At 36.0% G+C, this 19,847-nt stretch overlaps 1 protein-coding gene across 6 annotated transcripts in view; it reads left to right on the top strand.

The window, feature by feature from the left end:
- Positions 1-17,903, top strand: part of BANK1 (B cell scaffold protein with ankyrin repeats 1) — a 439,628-nt gene extending 421,725 nt beyond the window's left edge. For 4 of the 6 annotated variants that reach the window (XM_033402064.2, XM_049708850.1, XM_033402039.2 and 1 more), the window contains 6 exons: positions 172-350; positions 4,485-4,548; positions 11,869-11,898; positions 13,098-13,153; positions 14,386-14,450; positions 14,704-17,903. In XM_033402064.2, coding sequence (XP_033257955.1) covers positions 172-350; positions 4,485-4,548; positions 11,869-11,898; positions 13,098-13,153; positions 14,386-14,445 — 389 coding nt within the window. In that variant the 3' untranslated portion in view covers positions 14,446-14,450; positions 14,704-17,903. The remainder of the gene's footprint in view (positions 1-171; positions 351-4,484; positions 4,549-11,868; positions 11,899-13,097; positions 13,154-14,385; positions 14,451-14,703) is intronic. The other 2 variants (XM_033402028.2, XM_033402036.2) reach the window with 1 other exon arrangement.
- Positions 17,904-19,847: the final 1,944 nt, after the last annotated feature.

A 19,847-nucleotide genomic window follows, 5' to 3' on the forward strand; every position in this document is an offset into this window, starting at 1 on the left:
GACCATCCTTAGAAAGAAGCTCATTTAAAAATTTATACTGATTTATTCTGTAACTGCTTATAGACTAGCTAGAACAAGAAACTCAAACTGCTTATTTTTTAGAGTGCTTTTTTTTTTTTCCAGTTGTCATATGCAGACTTCTCATTAAAACACCCTTCCCTCATATTGTAGACAGATCTCGGATGGAGAGTCAAGGCTTTTCCACCATAAGGGGCTGCCTTGCTGCTGGGCAGGAGGAACTCATCCTCCTGCAAGAGAAAGTCAAGAATGGGAAACTCTCTGTGGACGAAGCCCTGGAGAAATTTAAACACTGGCAGATGGGGAAGACTGGCCTGGAAATAATTCAGCAGGTAATACAGACCCCAATCCCTTCTGGAGCATTCCCTCAGGTGCAGAGCTCCAGCATCTTTGTAAGCCTCTTTCTCTTAACAAGAAATACAGGTAACTGTTCTTTTGTTTTTAACTAGCCACACACAAAAAAAGAGGTTTTAAACTACCAATTAGAAGCTCGACAATACCCAGATTTCATGTTTACAAACCATCAATGAACTCAATGCTGAGACTTTGTATATCAGAGCTAATACCTAATCAACTTATAAGGCTGTCCTTAGTACAGTGCATGTTTTATGAATCTCATTGCTGAAATTAAGGTGAAACATCTTTACACTAACGTGCTCAGAATTCTGAAGAATGTATTATGTAGACCAGACTTAAAGGGAACAAGAAAATGATTGAAATCATATCAGACAACAGTCCTAAGTAATATTTAATAAGTTTTCTCTTCTCCTTAACCTTTGGAAAAATATATATATATACATATATATCAGGATTTGCATGTATATAAATATGTACGTACATAAATATATATATCAGGATTTGCATATATATGAATATATATATATCGGTCAGGATTTACAGAGAAATTATGCCAAGAGTATTAACTTCAGATAAGCTTGTCTTCTTTAATCATAATTTACATCCTAGGTGGTTCTAAGAGGAGAATGAAAACAAAATATACTCTGTGTAATATAATATACACCCCATGACATTCCTCAGTGAGGGTGCCAGGACCATATTCTAGCTATCCAATAGGCCTTCCCACTCCCAAAATGTTTTACCAGGTTTTTTTCTTCTCATCATATAAAACCCCAGTACCTTAAAAGCCAGTTCTCAGGCAGCTGTTTGACAAACACATTTCATTAGCTACATTAGGCCTAAGTATAAATAATCATTAATAGCATAATATGCTACCTTTCCCAAGGATCATTTTTATTTAAAAATAATGCTTAAGAAAACATTTTTAAAAACAGGGAAATGAATCACAATGGTGATTCAAGCAATACAGCATATAAACAGGATATGGTTTAGGCAAGGGACTTTTCCAATACATCTGAGATCACAAGCCTTGTCAGAAATCACCTGTCTCTATGGATAGCTCTTGTTGTGGTTAGGTGACTGGACCTGGTCGAGATTTTGCAGTGTTAAGCAAGGGCAGTTCTTTTGCCAAACAAATGCTAAGAGTGCTGATTGTAGAGTTCTGTAACGGATTGTTGTTCATGGTCAGAACTACAGTATTGCTTTCAATCCACACCATTGCCATCACCATCAAGCATCCTTCTTATGCCGAAATGGGTAAGATGTGCCTAAGTGCAGACTTACAAATCACTTTCCTAGCGATGCTAGAAAATAAGTTATATACGTTTTGTTAAGTCAGTTGTACTTCATCCTTCTTAGACCCTTCAATAATAAAGTTTACAATTTAAAGTGATCCAACCTAAATACCTTCTTGGTAAGGTTTCACTAGTTGCTTTATTAAACCCTTGGTTGTTTACATGTTATTTGTGTATTTATATTCAATACTGTTTTAGAAAGAATTTAAGGTGGTCTATACTCAACTAATCTGAGACCAATGTGGCTTATCTAATATATAGGGATAATGGGATAATGAATACAGTAAGCAAAACAAAACAAAATTTAACCTGTAAATACAAGAACAAACACTAAGTTTACTTTCCATCAGAGTCCAAAGTTTGTGACTCTGACTGAGGACTTTGGGAGGAATCATCAGTTCTTTTCCATTTCTTTCCCAAATTTATTGAGATATCATTGACTTTGTCTAAATTTAAAGTGTATAACGGGTTGATGTGATATATTGCAAAATGATGACCACCATAGCATTAGCTAACACCTCTATGATGTCACAAAATTACCATTTTTGTGTGACAAGAACATATAATGCTAACTCTCTTAGCAACTGTCAAGTTGCTAAATATAATATATATATAATACAGTACTGTTAAATATAATCATCCTGCTGTACATTAGATCCCCAGAACCTTTTTATTTTATAACTGGAAGTTGGTACCCTTTGACCAACATCAACATCTCCCCATTTCATCCACTCCTCAGCCCCTGATAACCATCATTCAACTCTGTTTCTATGAATTTGGCTTTTTTAGAGTTCACATATGTGAGATCACGTATGTGAGATCACACAGTATTTGTCTTTCTCTATATGACTTATTTCACTTAACATAATGCCCTCAAGGTCCATCCATGTTGCCGCAAATGGTAGGATTTCCTTCTTTCTCCCTGCTGAATAATATTCCATTGTGTGTGTGTGTGTATACACACACATATACACACACACACATATATATATACATATATAACACATCTTCTTTATCCATTCATCTGTTGATAGACACTTAACGTGGTTTCCATATCTTGGCTATTGCAGTGAACATGGAAATGCAGCTATTTCTTTGAAATCCTGATTTCATTTCCTTTGGATAAATACCCAGAAGTAGGATTGCTGACTCATATGGTGGTACTATTTTTAATGTTTTGAGGAACCTCCATACTTATTTTCATAATGGCTGTACCAATTTACATTTCCACCAACACTGCACAAGGCTTCCCTCTTCTCCATAACCTTATCTCTTACCTCGTGTCCTTTTGATGATAATCATTCTAACAGTTCTGAGGTAAGATCCTACTCTGGCTTTGATTTGCATTTCCCTGTTGATTAGTGATGTTGAGAATTTTTTCATGTATCTGTTGGCCATTTCTATGTCTTCTTTGAGAGATGTCTATTCAGTTCCTCTGCCCATTTTTTAATCAGATTATATGGGATGTTTTGCTACTGAGTTGTGTGAGTTCTTTATATATTTTGGATATTAACTCCTTCTCAGATACATGATTTGCAAATATTTTCCCTCAGTCCATAGTGTGCCTTTTCATTTTGTTGATTGTCTCTTTTGCCATGCAGAAGCTTTTTAGTCTGATGTAGTCCCAGTTTATTTTTGCTTCTGGTGCGTGTGCTTTTTCAGTCATATTCAAAACATCATTGCCAAGACCAATGTCAAAGAGCTTTTTCCCTGTGTTTTCTTAGTCAGTCCTTAACATAAGGGCCTGAACAAAAGTCAGAACAACAAAAAATGAATGTTCTCCGTTTTCCCAACACACACTCATCCCCATATACTTTTCAATATTACTCTTGTAGTTTACAAAAATGTTCATTTGTACCCTGAGAATGAATCTCTCAGAGGTAGCTGTGAAGTTATATTATTCTTGACAGAGTTATTATCCTAGGAAAATAGGAGAAAAAATGGCACAAATACAGAGTTAATAGTGGAAGAGTTTCTAGGATAATGAAGACCCATGTAGAATCCCTGGAGTCAAAGGTGAGATGGCTGAGAAAACCTTGCCTTTAGCTCTCCTCACTCCTGCTCACAATCAGTGAGTCCCTTGCTCCACTTATAGGAAGGGATCTTTAAGGCAATGAAAACAACTCTAGGAAAAATGGTTTCTAGGCTTCAGGGGCAACCCTTAGGAAAAGTGCTACTCTAGATTCTCTTCTAAAAGCAGATATTTTGAATGTTAGCTTGCTTTACCTTTCAGTTAAATAGTGAATAGATGTTCAATGTAGAATATTTGGAAAGCAAAGAAAGGTCACAGGTGAGTTAAGAAGGGAATCCAGTTTGTGTATCATTTGCTACCATGTCCCTGGCTCTTAGAAGGAATTTCTAGTAAGGCATGTACCCTGCAGAGGCTGGAGATCGGCTCAGACAGCAGCAGACCATCACTGTGTTGGCCTCCTGCTTTTGGACACCAAATAGCCAATGTAGATGCCTCAGGTGTTCGATTGGGAAAACAGCTCCCAAAAGAATTAGGCTCTGGGTTTCTGCCCTGATTCTAACACTTATAACTGTGTGATTTGGGAAAGTTACTTAACCTCTCTGTAGCTCAGATTCCATATCTGTAAAATGAGATGATGATGTTTTTTATCCACTTCATGAAGTTGTGAGGATTAAGTAAAATAATACATGTAAAGTATCAAGGACGGTGATTGGGACATTGTAAGTACCAAATTAACACTAAGTAGTAGTGGTGGTACTGGTGATAGTAGTTAAAGTTTTCATCTTAATCCATGACAAATTTGTGAAATTTGACTTCTGTTTCCTGGTTGTTCCCTCATTAAGAAAAAACTACGCCAACTACGAGATTGCATTATTGGGAAAAGGCCAGAAGAAGAAAATGTCTACAGTAAGTAAAATTTGCCTGCTATTCAAAAATAATAGAGTGGAAAATGCAAGGACAGTGGAGTCAAACAGGCTGGAGTTCAAATCTATACTCTTATCACTTCCCAGCTGCTTAAACTGGACAGTGTCTTAATCCTTGGTATTCAGGGTCCTTGTCTGCGAAACAGGAATGGATTATACATGTATCTGGAAGTGGTTGTTTAAGTTAACAGATAAAATACTTTTCACCTTCTCTGGCCCATAATGGACCTTCAATACATGCTAATTACTTCCTTTCCTTTGATTTCTATGTAAGTTGCAAATAAGATAATTCTGCTCCAGTTGTTTGGTGTTTTCCTGTTTTGTGTGTGTGTGTGTGTGTGTGTGTGTGTGTGTGTGTGTGTGAGTCATTATATAGGGTATTAAATTATTAAGGAGTCACACTTTTTTTTAATAAGGTAGAATATTCTCAGTATAGTCAATTCTCACAACTGTCCACATGTGGATCATTTTAAATTATAAATTTCGTGTTGCCTTGTCCTGAAGCTATCATGCTTCTTTGCAACGCAGATTCTCCTTGCTAATAATTAACAGTTGCTCCCAGGGGGGAAAAGCATTTATTTGAATGTTAACACAAACCAAACATTATTAAGACGGTAAATCTTCTCCAAAGATAAACAACACATTCCAAAATTGAAAATAAATTACGTTGTCACTCTCTGATCACTCTGTCCCCAAGTCCCTACCCCTGCACAAATAATTAAAAACTAACAACCACTAGCAAAGCTTGAAAGCTTCCATCTCTTCCATTTCAATAATATTGCATAGCTTTTAGCTAGTACTTCATGCTGAAATTCACCATGTTAAAATTCGTTTTCTTTTTTACATTATTGGGTTGTTACCTACTTTTCCATAGAGAATTCTTTAAGCTCTCTTAGAAATGTTTTCTAAAACAGAAATATACTTTCTAAAATAATTAAAGTCATAAAAACAAGACTAATTTACAAATAACTGAGTTCTACAGACCTCCATTGTAATGTGGAATAAGAGAAAAATTTTAACAATGTATAAAATTACAAACAATATAAATAATTTTACTAAGAAACATTAAGTAGTAGTAGTAGCTAATATTTATTAGCTATCTGCTATACACTTAATATTATCTTATTAACAACCCTTTGAGATAGGCATTAGTCCCAATTTATAAATAAGGAAACTGAGAATCTGAGAAACTGAGAAGCCCCTAAACACACAGATTAGAGACTACAACTTACGTCTATTGGAATCCAAAGTTAATACTCTTTTTTTTTTTTTTTTTTTTTTCTGGTACGCGGGCCTCCCACTGCTGCGGCCTCTCCCGTTGCGGAGCACAGGCTCCGGACGCGCAGGCTCAGCGGCCATGGCTCACGGGCCCAGCCGCTCCGCGGCATGTGGGATCTTCCCGGACCGGGGCACGAACCCGCGTCCCCTGCATCGGCAGGCGGACTCTCAACCACTGAGCCACCAGGGAAGCCCATTAATACTCTTAATCATTAGGAATTAACTAGTCCCCCTTCCAGCCAAAATGGAATAAGTAGTATCAGACAAATCCTCCCACTGTAAGAATACAAATACTGGGCAGAAAAATGAGGCAACTGATTTCAGGGAGTAGACAATAGGCAGCCTAAGACTATAATCTCAGAGAAAAACAAAATGTATGACTATAATCTCAGAGAAAAACAAAATGTATGAGATATCTCTCATGATTGCCCAGGAGACTGATTTTCTGGCTACAATCTCTGCAAAGCAAGCAAGCAGTCCTGTCAAACTGAGGGGTGCAAAGATCAGAATTCATGGCAGCCAGAGCTGCTGGGATGTGTATGGTGGGTCATTGAAGAGGAGGTAGCTGCGTAGAGAGGTAACCTCAGAGGGAGTGAGGGACTCCAAAAGTCTGTGGCTGAGAGATGAGCTGTACATGTGCAGGGCAAGACCACTCAAGGCATACAAGATAACTGCTTTTAGCACTTTGAAGGCAGAACAGAGACACTGGAAATTGAGCAGAGCCAGAAAAAAGCCAAACTGAGGATGTTTGAGTTCTGCCCTGCCAGAGTGGAAAGGTCTCCTTAACACTTTGTTAAAACACCTGGCATCCTGCTGTGACACCCAAGAGGTATAATGAGTAAGGACTATGACTTAGAGTAAGACCTACTCTAGACATGCCCCAGCAAAGCTTAAAACCAAGCCCCTACAGGAGCCCCACAGAAGACAGAGTTTGTAGGCTTAGTCCTACTGAGAGCCTTAGAAAACACCTTGGGCTAACTATAGGTCAACACTGAAAAAAAGCAGAAAACCAAGCTTACCACAAGTTCATGCCAGTAATCAAAATGCCGCTAAAACAAGAACCTACACTCATCGAAGGAATATTACAGAATCCAGAATATACAACAGATTATCTTTAAAGTCCAGTGTTCAGGGCTTTTTTTTAATAAAAGAAGAGGTATAAATAAAAAGAAAAATGTAATTCATAGAAAAGAAAAAAGAAAGCCATCAATAAAAACTGAACCTGAGATGATCCTGTTATTGACCTTAGCAGACAAAACTTTAAATTATGAACATATTTAAATTAATGAAAAATATGGTTTTAAGGAGTATATAAATATGAAATCTCAGCAGGAAAATTGAAGCTATATAAAAGAACCAAATGGAAATTTGTAGAAATTAAAATTACAGTAAGAAAAATGAAAAATTTATCAGAAGAGCTTATCCGCAGATTAGATATAGCAAAAGTAAGAGTTAATGAATTTGAAGACAGATCAACAGAAATTATCCAATATAATGAACAGGGAGATAAAAAGACTTTAAAATGAATGGAGCCTAAGAGACATGTAGTACAATATAAGACAGTCTAGCATACATGTAATCAGAATCCCAGAGGAAAAAAGAATGAGTTTGGGCCAAAACATTTTAAAAGGAATAGTGGTCAAATACTTTCCAAATTTAATGTAAACTACCTCCATACTGTTCCAAGAACTTCAAAAAATTCCAATTAGCATAACTGTTAAGAAAACTACATCTGGGCAACTTGTAGTCAAACTACTTCAAGTCAAGATAAAGAGAAATTCTTGAAAGCAGCCAGAGAAAAAAGACACTTTACATATAGAGGGAAAAGTATAAGCATATTCCATATTCACTACATATTCACTAATTGCTTATCACAAACATGGAGGACTAAAGACAGTGCAGTAATATCTCTAAAGTGCTAAGAGAAAAACAAATGACCACTTAGAATTGTATATCCAGGGAAAATAACCTTCAAAAATTTGTTGAAATAGAGACATTTTCAGATAATCGAAATCAGAGAATTCATAGACAGCAAAACTGCAATGTAAGAAATGCTAAAAAATGTCATACAAGGTGAAGGGGTTATTAACAAACAAAAACTCAGATCCACACTAAGGAATAAAGAACACTGAAAATTTTACCAAGCAGATAGAAATAAAATATTATGTTTTCTTTTTTCTCATAAATTATTCCAAAAACAACTGTTTAAAGCAAAATAGTAGCACTTAAATTAGGGATTATAGCATATGAAGAAGGAAAAGTTGTGAAAACAATTATGCAAATACAGAGGGTGCAGATAAGTGGAATTATATGGTTGCAAAATTTTTGTAACATGTAGTTCCAAGTATGGAATATAAAGAATCAGTTATAAAGAAGAGGAAAGATTAAGGTAAGAAAGATGAAGTGTCAAGTATAAGACATGAAGCATGAAGAAGTACACTATTGTCTCTAAATAGACTGTAAGTTAATGGTACATATCTTAGTTATAAAGTAGATAGATGATAGATAGATAGATAGATAGATAGATAGATAAAGAAACTAACAGAGGAAATAAAATGTAACACTAAAAAGCTATTTGATTCGCCAAAAAGTAAAGCAGGAAAGTAGCAAAAACATAAACAAAATGGATTAGTAAATAACCAAGAACAAGATGTTAGTATTAAACTGAGTCATATCAATAATTGTGTTAAATGTAAATAGATTAAAAGTATCATTTAAAAGGTAGACATTTTCCAGCCTGATAAAAAAGTAATACCCAACTTTGTGCTATCTAAAGGCCATGCATTTTAAATCTAAGACACAGATAGGTTAAAAGTAAAGATGGTAAAAGATCTACCATGCCAATAGTAAGCATAAGAAAGCTGGCATGGCTATATCAATACAAGACAAGATGAATTTCAATACAAAGAGTATTACAAGAGACAAAAGAGGAAATTACAAACTGACAAAAGGGCAGTTCACTAGGAAGATACAAAAATCCTAAATATTTGTGTACCTTAAACTGTGTATGTATTTATGAGTTTTCTCAAAACTCATGAAGCAAAATTTGATAGTACTCAGAGATGTTTTCACCTATTTCTTAGTAATTGATAGAAGAAATAGAAAAAAATCAGTAACAATATAGAAGATCTAAACAACACTGTCAACAAACTTGACCTAATTGACTTTACAGAACAGGGCATCAAAAAAAATTCAGAATACATGTTTGTTTAAGGTGTACAAGGAAAGTTCAGCAAGACAGAACACATACTGGACTATTGAAAATTTTCAATAAATTTAAAAGATTGAAATCTTCAGAGTATGTTCTCTGAAAGATTTCAGTCTTTTGAAATCATTTATCTCTTACCACAACAGAAATAAATTAGAATTTAATTAAGAAATTAGAAAAGAACTCTCAAAATAGTTAAGAATTAAATACAACATTTCAAAATAACCCCCATATGGGGTCAAATAAGAAATCACAAGGAAATATTTCAACCTGAATGATAATGAAAACACAACATTACAAAATTGTGGAATGCAACCAAAACAGTACTTACAGGGAAATATATGGCTATAAATGTGAAAATAGAAAAGATGAAAAATTTTAGATCAATGATCTAAGCTTCCACCTTAGGAAACTAGAAAATGAAAAGCAACTCTCCAAAAAGAGCTGAGAGGAAAAAATAATAATAAGATCAAAAATCAATGAAACAGAGAAATAATAGAGAAAATTAATAAAACCAAAACTTAGTTATTTAAAAATGTAAATGAAATTGATAAGCCCGTGGCAAAAATGATCATGCAAAAAAGAGAAAGCAAGAGTTACGTATATCAGGAGTTAGGCTATCACAACAGATCCTACAGACATTAAAAAGATTCTAAGGAGATATAATTAAGTTTTTGCCAATGCATTAAACAACTCAGACAAAAAGAGCAAATTAATTAAAAATAAAACTTACCAAACCTGACTCCAAAGGGGAAAGAAAAGAAAAACCCTACACTTCTGTGAGTAAATCTCTTTGTAGTCTTTTAGAACTTTGTTAATGTTTTACATATTCAACAAACTAGGATGGGACTGAGAAGGGGACAAGATGGGATATAAGCAGAAGAAAACGAACCTAGCAGTATTACAAATAAATAACATATCCACACTAAAGGGGGATAGGAAAAAATAATAAATTTAGAAAACAGCATATTCTAAGACTAAAATTAAAAGAAAAAAACAGTACATAAAGATTGTATTCTATACTCCAGTTAGTAGGTCTTATTTCTCTACAGGGGTATAGTTAAGCAATTTCAAAACTACTTTATGTATATTCTAGCATTGAGTAAACAAATAAATTCACTATTGATAATGAGAGCCAGGTTCCTATTGTCAGAGAAAGGAGTTACAACTAAGGAAAGAAGGAAGCCCAGAATGAATCTTGTAGTATTGGATTGGAATTGGAGGTAAAAGCATAGCAACTCATGGTTGTTAATATTGGGTTGGCCAAAACGTTTGTTCAGGTCTTTCCATAAGATCATATGGAAAAACCTGAATGAATGTTTTGGCCAACCCAATATATATGTTACACATAAATATAGAAATATAGTTGTATATATACTTCCTTAGCTCTGTCTGCTGAGAGCACCCAGAAACAATGACAGCCCAGCAACAGTGAGCACATCTAGTACCTAGATCTTAGTTCACAAAAAGAAAAATAGCTAATAAGCATGTGAAAACATGCTCAACATCATTAATCATCAGGAAAAAGTAAATTGAATTACACTGAGGTACCAATACACAACAAATATAGCTACAATTTTTTAATATTGTCAAAGTTAAGCAATTAGAATGTGGAAGAACTGGACATGCACTGCATGCATTGCTGATGGGAGTATAAAGTGTTGTGACGACTTTAGAAATATTAAATATGCACTTACTATTGATAGATAACCTAGCTATTCAAGAGAAAGAAAAGATGGAAAATATGTTCATTCAAAAACATGTTCATGAAAGTTCATAGCAGTTTCATTCATAATAGCCAAAGTGGAAACAATCCAAATGTCCAATAGGAGATTAGGTAATTATACTGTGATATATTCACACGATGGAATACTACTCAGCAGTAAAAAGGGATACCTACTATCACACAGACAACCAGAATGCATCTCACAGATACTATGCTGAGTGAAAGATACCAGACACAGAAGAATACCTGCTGTAAGATCCCATTTATCTGGACTTCTAGATAAAACAAATCTATAGAGATAGAAATCAGCTCAGGGGCCATCAGGGGTAATGGTGGGTGAGAATTGAGGTAAGGGGGCACAAGGGAGTTTTCTGTGGAGATGAAATGTTCTCTGTGCTAATGGGGGTGATGGGTATATGCTGTATAGATTTGTCAAGAGTCATCAACCTATAGACTTAAAAATGTGTGACTTGTACTGTATGTAAGTAGTTCTGAATAAGGTTAATTTTAAAAATACTTGAATAGCTCAGGCTAAAAGAATATCAAAGCAGAGTAGGAGTAGCATGAACATATATATACTACTAAATGTAAAATGGATGGCTAGTGGGAAGCTGCTGTATAGCACAGGGAGATCAGTTCGATGCTTTGTGACGACCTAGAGAGGTGGGATAGGGAGGGTGGGAGGGAGGCTCAAGAGGGAGGGGATATGGGGATATATGTATGCATATGGCTGATTCACTTTGTTGTACAACAGAAACTGACACAGTATTGTGAAGCAATTATACTCCAATAAAGATCTATTTTTTTAAAAAATAATTCATCAACAACAAAAAAAGCAGAGTAGGAAGCTGTTATTAAATGTCAAATATATCTAAAATCATAATAATGTGGGACAAGTGTCAGAAGGAAAAAAGACAAAAATTTAAAAAGACATAGTTTCACACTTAGTGGCTGGAGGTTAGTATTTTTTAAATCATGTTGTGAAAATACATAGTCACTTCAAGGACAAAAGTAGTCAAACAATAAGAAGAAGCAACCTTAAGATAAATATTGAGCAAAACTCAGTAGAATGTGCTTTTTTTGTCTTGTAGATAAGCTCACCATTGTGCACCATCCCAATGGTAAGTGTTTGGTGTTTATGGAAGGATTTAGGACTAAAACAAAGCTCACAGTAAACCAACTTTTATATTAATGTAAACCTAATGTGATTAAGCTGGTCACTGTAAAAACTCACAGAGATTTTATATTTGTAAGCAAAACCACTTGACATCCAAAATAAATGTGAGATGATTCTAGAATAGCAATGCTAGAGGCGTTGTGATATAGTAAAAGAAGCACCTGCTTTGAACTCTGACCTGGCTCTTCACAACTTACTAGCTGTGGCCTTTGGCTTAAACTCTTTAAGCCCCAGTTCCCTCATTTGTAAAATGCAGATAAGAATTCTATCAGCTCAGTGATTTGTGTCCACCTAGAGGGGTGGTATAGGGAGGGAGGGAGGGAGATGCAAGAGGGAGGGGATATGGGGATATATGTATATGTATAGCTGATTCACTTATTATACAGCAGAAACTAACACACCACTGTAAAGCAATTATACTCCAATAAAGATGTTAAAAAAAAAAGAATTCTATCATGGAGATTACTATAAAAACAGATGATGATTTGTGCAAATGGAGCTAACTGCTTGATAAGTGGGAGATGTTGATAGGACAAATGAAATTGGAATGGCACGCAATAGCTGGAGGGGTTCCCTTCAGTGTGATGGGGGAGGATGGGTGCAGAAGGTAGGGAGGGTAGAGGGGAGCTGCAGGCCAGCTGGGGGCTGTCCCATGAGCTCCAAGCACTGCCTGCAGCCTTGAAGCACAGGGCTGACTGCAGGAATGGAGAGGCACGTGGCTGGGATGGAAAGTGAGAAACCTGTGAGAAAAGCAGGAAGTAGCATGGGCCAAGGTGGAGCAGTAGAAACAAACTTTTATTTTAAAAAAAAAAAATGTGCTTTGCAATTGCCTGATTCTGGTAAATGGGGAAGAGAAAAGGAAGAAAAAGGCATAATCAAGTGGAGCTTGTTATTCTAAGATGTTGGATTGTTTCTGAGCTGAAGCAACTCCTTGAGTATCCTATTCTAGTCAATCCCTATGTGTAGGAGAAATTAATACATACTTGTCAAGGGTGCTATGTAAATATGCCCTTTTGGATCTCTTTAATATTTTTTCTCTTTACCCATATCCTATTCTTTGCATATATATTTTTAAGTGCTAAATAAAGGAATTATTAAGTGTGTGAACAAGTGAAGAGATAGTAACAGAGTTTGTATTTCTAGGTAATGAAAATGCCCACAATGAAAATGTGTCATATGACATACCCTCTGGCAATAAGGTGGGTTGTATATTTCTTCATTTTTTATAAAATGCAAAAAAGAACTCTTTGTTGAGAAGGAATATGAAAGCGTTCTATGCTGACTATGCTTTGAGACATTCCAACAAATGTGAACTAAATAGGTCACATAAGCATTTGTGTGCAAAATCCATGAGCAATAATTTAAAGAAATTAACTGTTCTGAAAAAAGCAAAGAAAGAACTCAAAGGAAAAAGGCACCGAGGCCCAAGTGTGGATGAATTCAACAGACCAAATAAATCTTAGAGGAGTTATAAACACATCTTCTTTAGCAAAAGGAACATGATGAGCCTATTTGAACCACGATTTATACAATCCTTAAAGTCTAGTGTTAAGAAAAAATGTAATGCCAAAATATTGTTATATAAATACGCATTACTTCACATTGTAAAGTTAACCAAAAGTAAATTGCTAACAAGAAGCCAGAAATAACACTAAGGAAAGACAATAGCAATGGAGAACCAAGACCAGTTCAAGACAACACCACTGATGTCCTGTCCACAAATTTTTCTTCATAAAAAATCATGCTATTCCAACTATCTACGTATGTGATGTAGGACATTTGCACTGTTACCCAGGGTCATCTGGCAGCTGGATTTCTTGCTAAAATCCAGAATTAGGGCCCATAACAAACCCGTTTTAGTTTACCAAATTTTAATAACTCCTTAAGCTCTCTTATGCTTCACATAAATCATACGTAATTATAAAAGTCATCCACCCTTAAGAACTGCTTGAAGTATTTGCGTTTCTGGATCATTCTGTGGCCCACCAATGAGCTATAGACCTAATGGGTCTACAGCACATATGGACCTAATGGGTCTACAGCACACAGACTCATGAGACTCATTTGACTGTAGCAGAATTGTGAGGTACCACCTAGCCCAGGAGTTTATGAAAATGTCTTTGTTAAACAAAGATTATTCTACAAGATCTGGAGGACGATCTTGAGCAAGATTTTGGATAAGAGGAAAAGAATACAAATTCCCAACGCTTAGGCTATTCTCCCTCAAAAAGAAAATAAAATTTGAACTGAAGGACTTTGATGTAGTTGAGCTTTACAATGACTCTTTCCTTTAAGGATGGAGGACTGTCTTGCCAGTTGCCTCTACAAAGCTGTTTTTCTGTGACTGTGAAAGGCAACTATGACTTTATCATGTTTCTTTGTTCAGCCTTAAAATGAAGAAATGCTAACTCTATTTTTTTTTTTTCCTTAGCTTCCTGCTCGACTCCAAGTTGAAAAGGAATTTGGTTTCTGTTGCAGGAAAGATCACTAAACAAGGTAAAATACCAGCTGTATTTTTTAGAAAACCTAAAGCAGGCTTATTAGGAACGTGAAGGAATCATTTGTCTAGCACACAGAATACTTTAAATATTTCATTATCTTCTCCTGAAAGGATCAACATGTGTATTTTTCAAGGTAAAGGTGATTGTTCTTTAGAAAGATTTATTATAGGGGTGGTTTTATGCTAGGTAATCAATTTCAGATGATGATCCATTTGTCACTAATACATTTCCTGTGATCTTATTTTCAGGTTATTATAATAAAACTCAAAAATCTGCAGACACCTTCTGGGTGAAGCAGGCTTGCATTGGATTGCCTGCTGTCTTCAGGACAAATCTATACTATGGAAGCAGAAGCAAGCTTTTGAATTTCAGAACTTGTTATTGCCACAAGTTATTGGCATTATACCTGCTTCAGATGAGTGTATCAACATGAAAATTAAATGCTGCAGAGCAATTGAATTCTTTGAAAATTCTTGAGTTTTACAATGCACTTTGCCACTGAAGCAGCTATTTCCCATTTTTAAAATTGAAGAAAAACAAGAGCAGAGAAGTTAAATGCTCTGTAGCAAAGCTACTGGGCCTGTTTAATGGGCTAACCTTAATCGTTTACTCCCCGCTACACTTAGAATAAGCATAAAAAATACAAATTTGTTTTGTACATATTTGCTTTTCCAGTGGGTGGTCTATTTTCTGAATTTCTCACATTCAGAGCTCTCATTATTATTGTCACATCATGTTTGCAGCAACCTTCCATTTTTTAGAGCCTGTTTGCATATAACCTTGAGAACATTATTTTTTTAACTTTCTGTGTCTCAAATTCATATACATTTCCACAACCTATATTCTCTATTAAAAGGTTTATAATTTCATCATCCCATTTCTTAGAAGCAATTTATAAGCTTAGAATAGAATGTGGTTTTATCATTCTATGATTTCTACCCACTGCAAATTAAATAAATGTTTAAAGCTATGTCTGACTTTTCAAAATAAATGTATGAGAATTAACCACTAAATTCTTCTGCTTACCAGTTTACAGAGAGAAGTCTACCAGATATTTTTTTTAATTTCACTGTGTAGGGCCCATAAAGTAAACACACAAATGATTTTTTTCTAGCTTATAAACAGTGATTTATAGGGATATATATTTTAAGTGATTCTGCAAAACACTGCCCATAAGTTTCTCATGACCATTAACACTCTTAAGCTCAAGTTTTAAAAATAACATAGTAGTTTGATCAATCCCTAATGGAAGGTGCTTCTTGATTATGACATTTGGAAATTTGGTCCATAGTTTCACATCTGAGCTTTCAAGAAATGGAATGCCCTTCCACATCCTGAGCCCCCATTTCTATGGATTGTCCCACCCAAAGAGTCATGAAAAGCAATAGGAAAACCAACTGCTTTTCTATAATTTTCTTCATCTATAAAATTCAAATGTGTCTATTATCTCTAAAGTAAGAATTTCCATATAGGCCTGTGACTGGTGCCTGCAATTCCACTGTCAATTTTATTCTTATTAAAAACGTGAAATCCAGTAACAGGTAAAATGTCAACTTTTCTAATTACAAAGCAATTAGATCATTTCTTACCTGAGACGCAATTCAGGGTGGAAGTGGGAGATAAAGCAAGAATGTTATTCAGTTTTTTAACATGGAAAGAAATCTAAAGTCAGCACCTCTACGTTCTATCCTTCTGAACTGGGCTAGTTTAGAATAAAACCATGGCAAAAAGCCCCTTTAATAGTCTCTTTCCCTAGATACTCTGGTCCTTGAAATCTTATTACTTTGTCATCACAATGAAAGGGAGGAAAAGAAACCAAAAATAACTGAGGTCCTCCCTGTAACTCCTGAACCATGGTCCCTCCCCTCCTTGACTTATTAGGCTTGTCCAGATCATAGAAGACAGAGAAGTCTGGAGTTGGGGGATCAGAGAAGTTCACATCATGCCTGTTGCATTGAAGGAAGAGATGAAAAGTAGAGAAATGCAGAGGCGGAGGAAGGGTAATCCAAATTTAGGAATGATCCCAGATAAGAATATCCAGAAGGAAGCAATATTTTTTAATCTCTGGACTTTATTCTTAACATACAGAATACTGTCTATCAAATTTGAGCCATGCTCCAGAAGTTTGTTTTTAGTGATGGAAGAGATCATATGTCAGGATCTAGACTAGTAGACTAGGAAGATGTGAGCTTTCCTTGGAGATTTGGGGCATTTGTCTAAGAGCCCTAGTCACTGCCAGAAAGGAAACACCTGTATGGGAAATCTTCCGAAGATTTTGTGCTGATTCTGGAAGCCTGAGCAACCAGTAGGTAATAAAATACCTTATCTTTCCTATCATCCCTTCCTAAATTTGGATTTGTTCCCAATCCATTACTCTTAATGTACACAAGAACCAGCCCCTTCCTCTTAAATTTACTTGACTCTGACTTCTAGAGAAATTTGGACTGGTATTAAATGTTATCAAAAGAATTTTATGTTTAAAATTAATTGCCTTCTTTTCTACTTAGTTTTCTAGGATAAAGAAGCAGCAGCATCTAGGCCAGTGGTTCTCAACTAGGGCATCTGGCCATATCTGGAGGCACTTTTTACTGTCATGACTTCAGAGAAGGTGCTCTTGGCATCTAGTGTGTAGAGACAAGGGATGCTAATGAACATCCAATAAACTACAAGACAAAGAAATGTCCTGTCCAAAATGTCAACACTTCGAGGTTGGGAAACTCTGATCTACACTATAAAGTAAAATGGGATTAACACTTAAAAGAATGTTATTAAAATAAAAACAGTTAACTTTATATGGAATTATCTGGAAGTGGAAACCCGTGTGATAGCATAAATCAGTGTTTATATTTTGAAGTGCATATGGCGTAACTTAAATGGACCATTAAGTACTCAAAAGAATAGATGACTCATACATTTTTGTAAATCAAACATTAGATTATGCTACCTGTGGAGACTCCAATTTTTAGAAAATGAGACTGTTCTCAGTATTGTTCTAATGAAAATGACCTTGTAACTTAAGTCATTATTATATCCTATTCATGCTCTAAGCACTTGCTCATCTGAGTTCCTTCTTCTAATACTCAGGGGGTCTGATTTTAATAACTTGGACTTACCTGAATTTTACTGCATATTGCTTTTCTAAATGGGTAAATATTTAGGAAAGAGGTCTGCTCATGAGCCTGATCTAGTCACTCCCAGCTAATTAGCACAGGGCTGGTATGAGGCCCCCCTTGCAGTACTTTCTGTAACTGTACCTGCCAACCATACTTGTTGGCCTTCCTTATTTTGTGGAGCTGACTTTTAAAGGCAGGGACTGCCACACAAAAGACAGCAAAAACAAGATTCTAAATACAATAGACCTGGGACTTCCCTGGCCATCCAGTGGTTAGGACTCCGTGCTTCCACTGAACGGGGCACGTTTGATCCCTGGTCGGGGAGATCCCGGAGATCCTGCAAGCTGTGAGGCTCGGCCAAAATCAATAATAAATAAATAAATAAAATAGGCCTCAAATTTATAAATTACAGTATATGATTTCCTCAATATTCTCATCTTCAAAATGCAGATTCTTACATAATTTTACAGGTATTAAATGACATCATGTGCTTACATGAGAAGTGCAGTATTGCATTCAACAGCATGAACTTTGAGGAAAGACCAACGTAGTTTGAATATTGACTCACCTATATCCTAGCTATGTAAACTAAGCCAGTTTTCCAGTTTCCCTGAGCCCTATTTAATCATTAGTAAAGTGGGGTTATCAATACCAATATCAGCATAGGTGGTTTGAGAATTAAAAGTAAAAATATTATTTAATGTATAATAGGACACTATTAAGACACTTTTGATGGTAAAATGCAGTACTGCTAATGATTGTGATAAAAAAAAAAAAGGCAGGCAAACCTCCAGCGTAAGCTGAGATACACGGTCACTCGGCTTAAATGAGACATAGGTGCTTAGTATATTTTTGGTTCCAAGTAAATTCTCAGTGAAGACAGTTGGCAAAAAATAATCCTCTCTTAAATGTGAATACAGTGTGATACACTAGGCTGACTTGTTATCTGACTGGCTCTTAGGCACAGCCTTATAGCTTATGATTCAAATCCACATCATTATTTACAAAACCAATGTTTACAAAATGTTGAATGACCACCTGGATCATCCATAAACATGAGAAGCTTCAAGCAGAAATATCCATCAGTGGTAAAGTACAGTATTTCCCAAATTGTGTTACAAGGAACTCACGCATATTCAATTTAAAAGGGTTTCTGTGATCAAGTGAGATGAGAAAGTGCTATGTATTTTAGTATATTAGACATCCAAGTATTGAAGACTAACTAATCCTGCAATAAAGAAATCTATACTGTTTGAAAAACACTGACTTACATTTTATGTATATGTAAGCTGGTCTCATTTTCCATTTAATGGGAAAAGAAAAACTGGATGAAGGATGCCTGCTGTGATATGTTGAGACGGAGTCTGAAACCTGGGTTCAGTGGGAAACAGTGTCAAAATCAGTCAGTGATGTTTGCCGTGAAGAATGATGGAGGAGGGTAAGGGGAGTGGTGGCATGCATGAGACTTATTTGGCATTCAAAATTTGCCCTTGGGGCTTCCCTGGTGGCGCAGTGGTTGGGAGTCCGCCTGCCGATGCAGGGCACACGGGTTCGTGCCCCGGTCCGGGAATATCCCACATGCCGCGGGGCGGCTGGGCCCGTGAGCCATGGCCGCTGAGCCTGCGCGTACGGAGCTGTGCTCCGCAACGGGAGAGGCCACAACAGTGAGAGGCCCGCATGCCGGGAAAAAAAAAAAAAAAAAGTGCTATGGTTTTGCCACTAGCACTTTCTCTTTTCTTCACTCGAGAAAAAGAAAGGCAAGGGGTTCGGGGAAGTGTAAGCTGAGGCTGTTTTGGCATTCATGCCTGGCACTCATTGAGAGCATCTGCAGTCACCCTCAGGAGTCTTAAGCATCCTTGCAAGACACTGGCATTTGTCATAATGTTGCAAAATGAGATGTTTTGTAACTCAGACATGTCAAGTCATGCCCAGTACCTCCCAGATCTTCTGCATCAGCAGACTCAGGGAATCCCAGCAGATGACTTGTCATTAACACTGTTGAAGAGCATAAGAACCTTACTTACGATCACCATATGTTCTCTTCACCCTGATTTCCATATATTATAGTACTGTGACTGAGATATTTTATTTATATACATCTTATTTTATAAGAACACTTACATTAGGTCTACCCTCTTAAATTCTTAAGTGTAAAATACATTATTGTTAACTAGGTACAATGTTGTACAGCAGATCTCTAGGGCTTATTTTGAGTGAGATGTTTATACACCTTCGCAATTGGATTTTGGTCTCAAGAGATATTTTAGGATTTAACAAAA

Source organism: Orcinus orca, chromosome 4 (genome assembly GCF_937001465.1).
Source record: "Orcinus orca chromosome 4, mOrcOrc1.1, whole genome shotgun sequence".
Classification (NCBI taxonomy): domain Eukaryota; kingdom Metazoa; phylum Chordata; class Mammalia; order Artiodactyla; family Delphinidae; genus Orcinus; species Orcinus orca.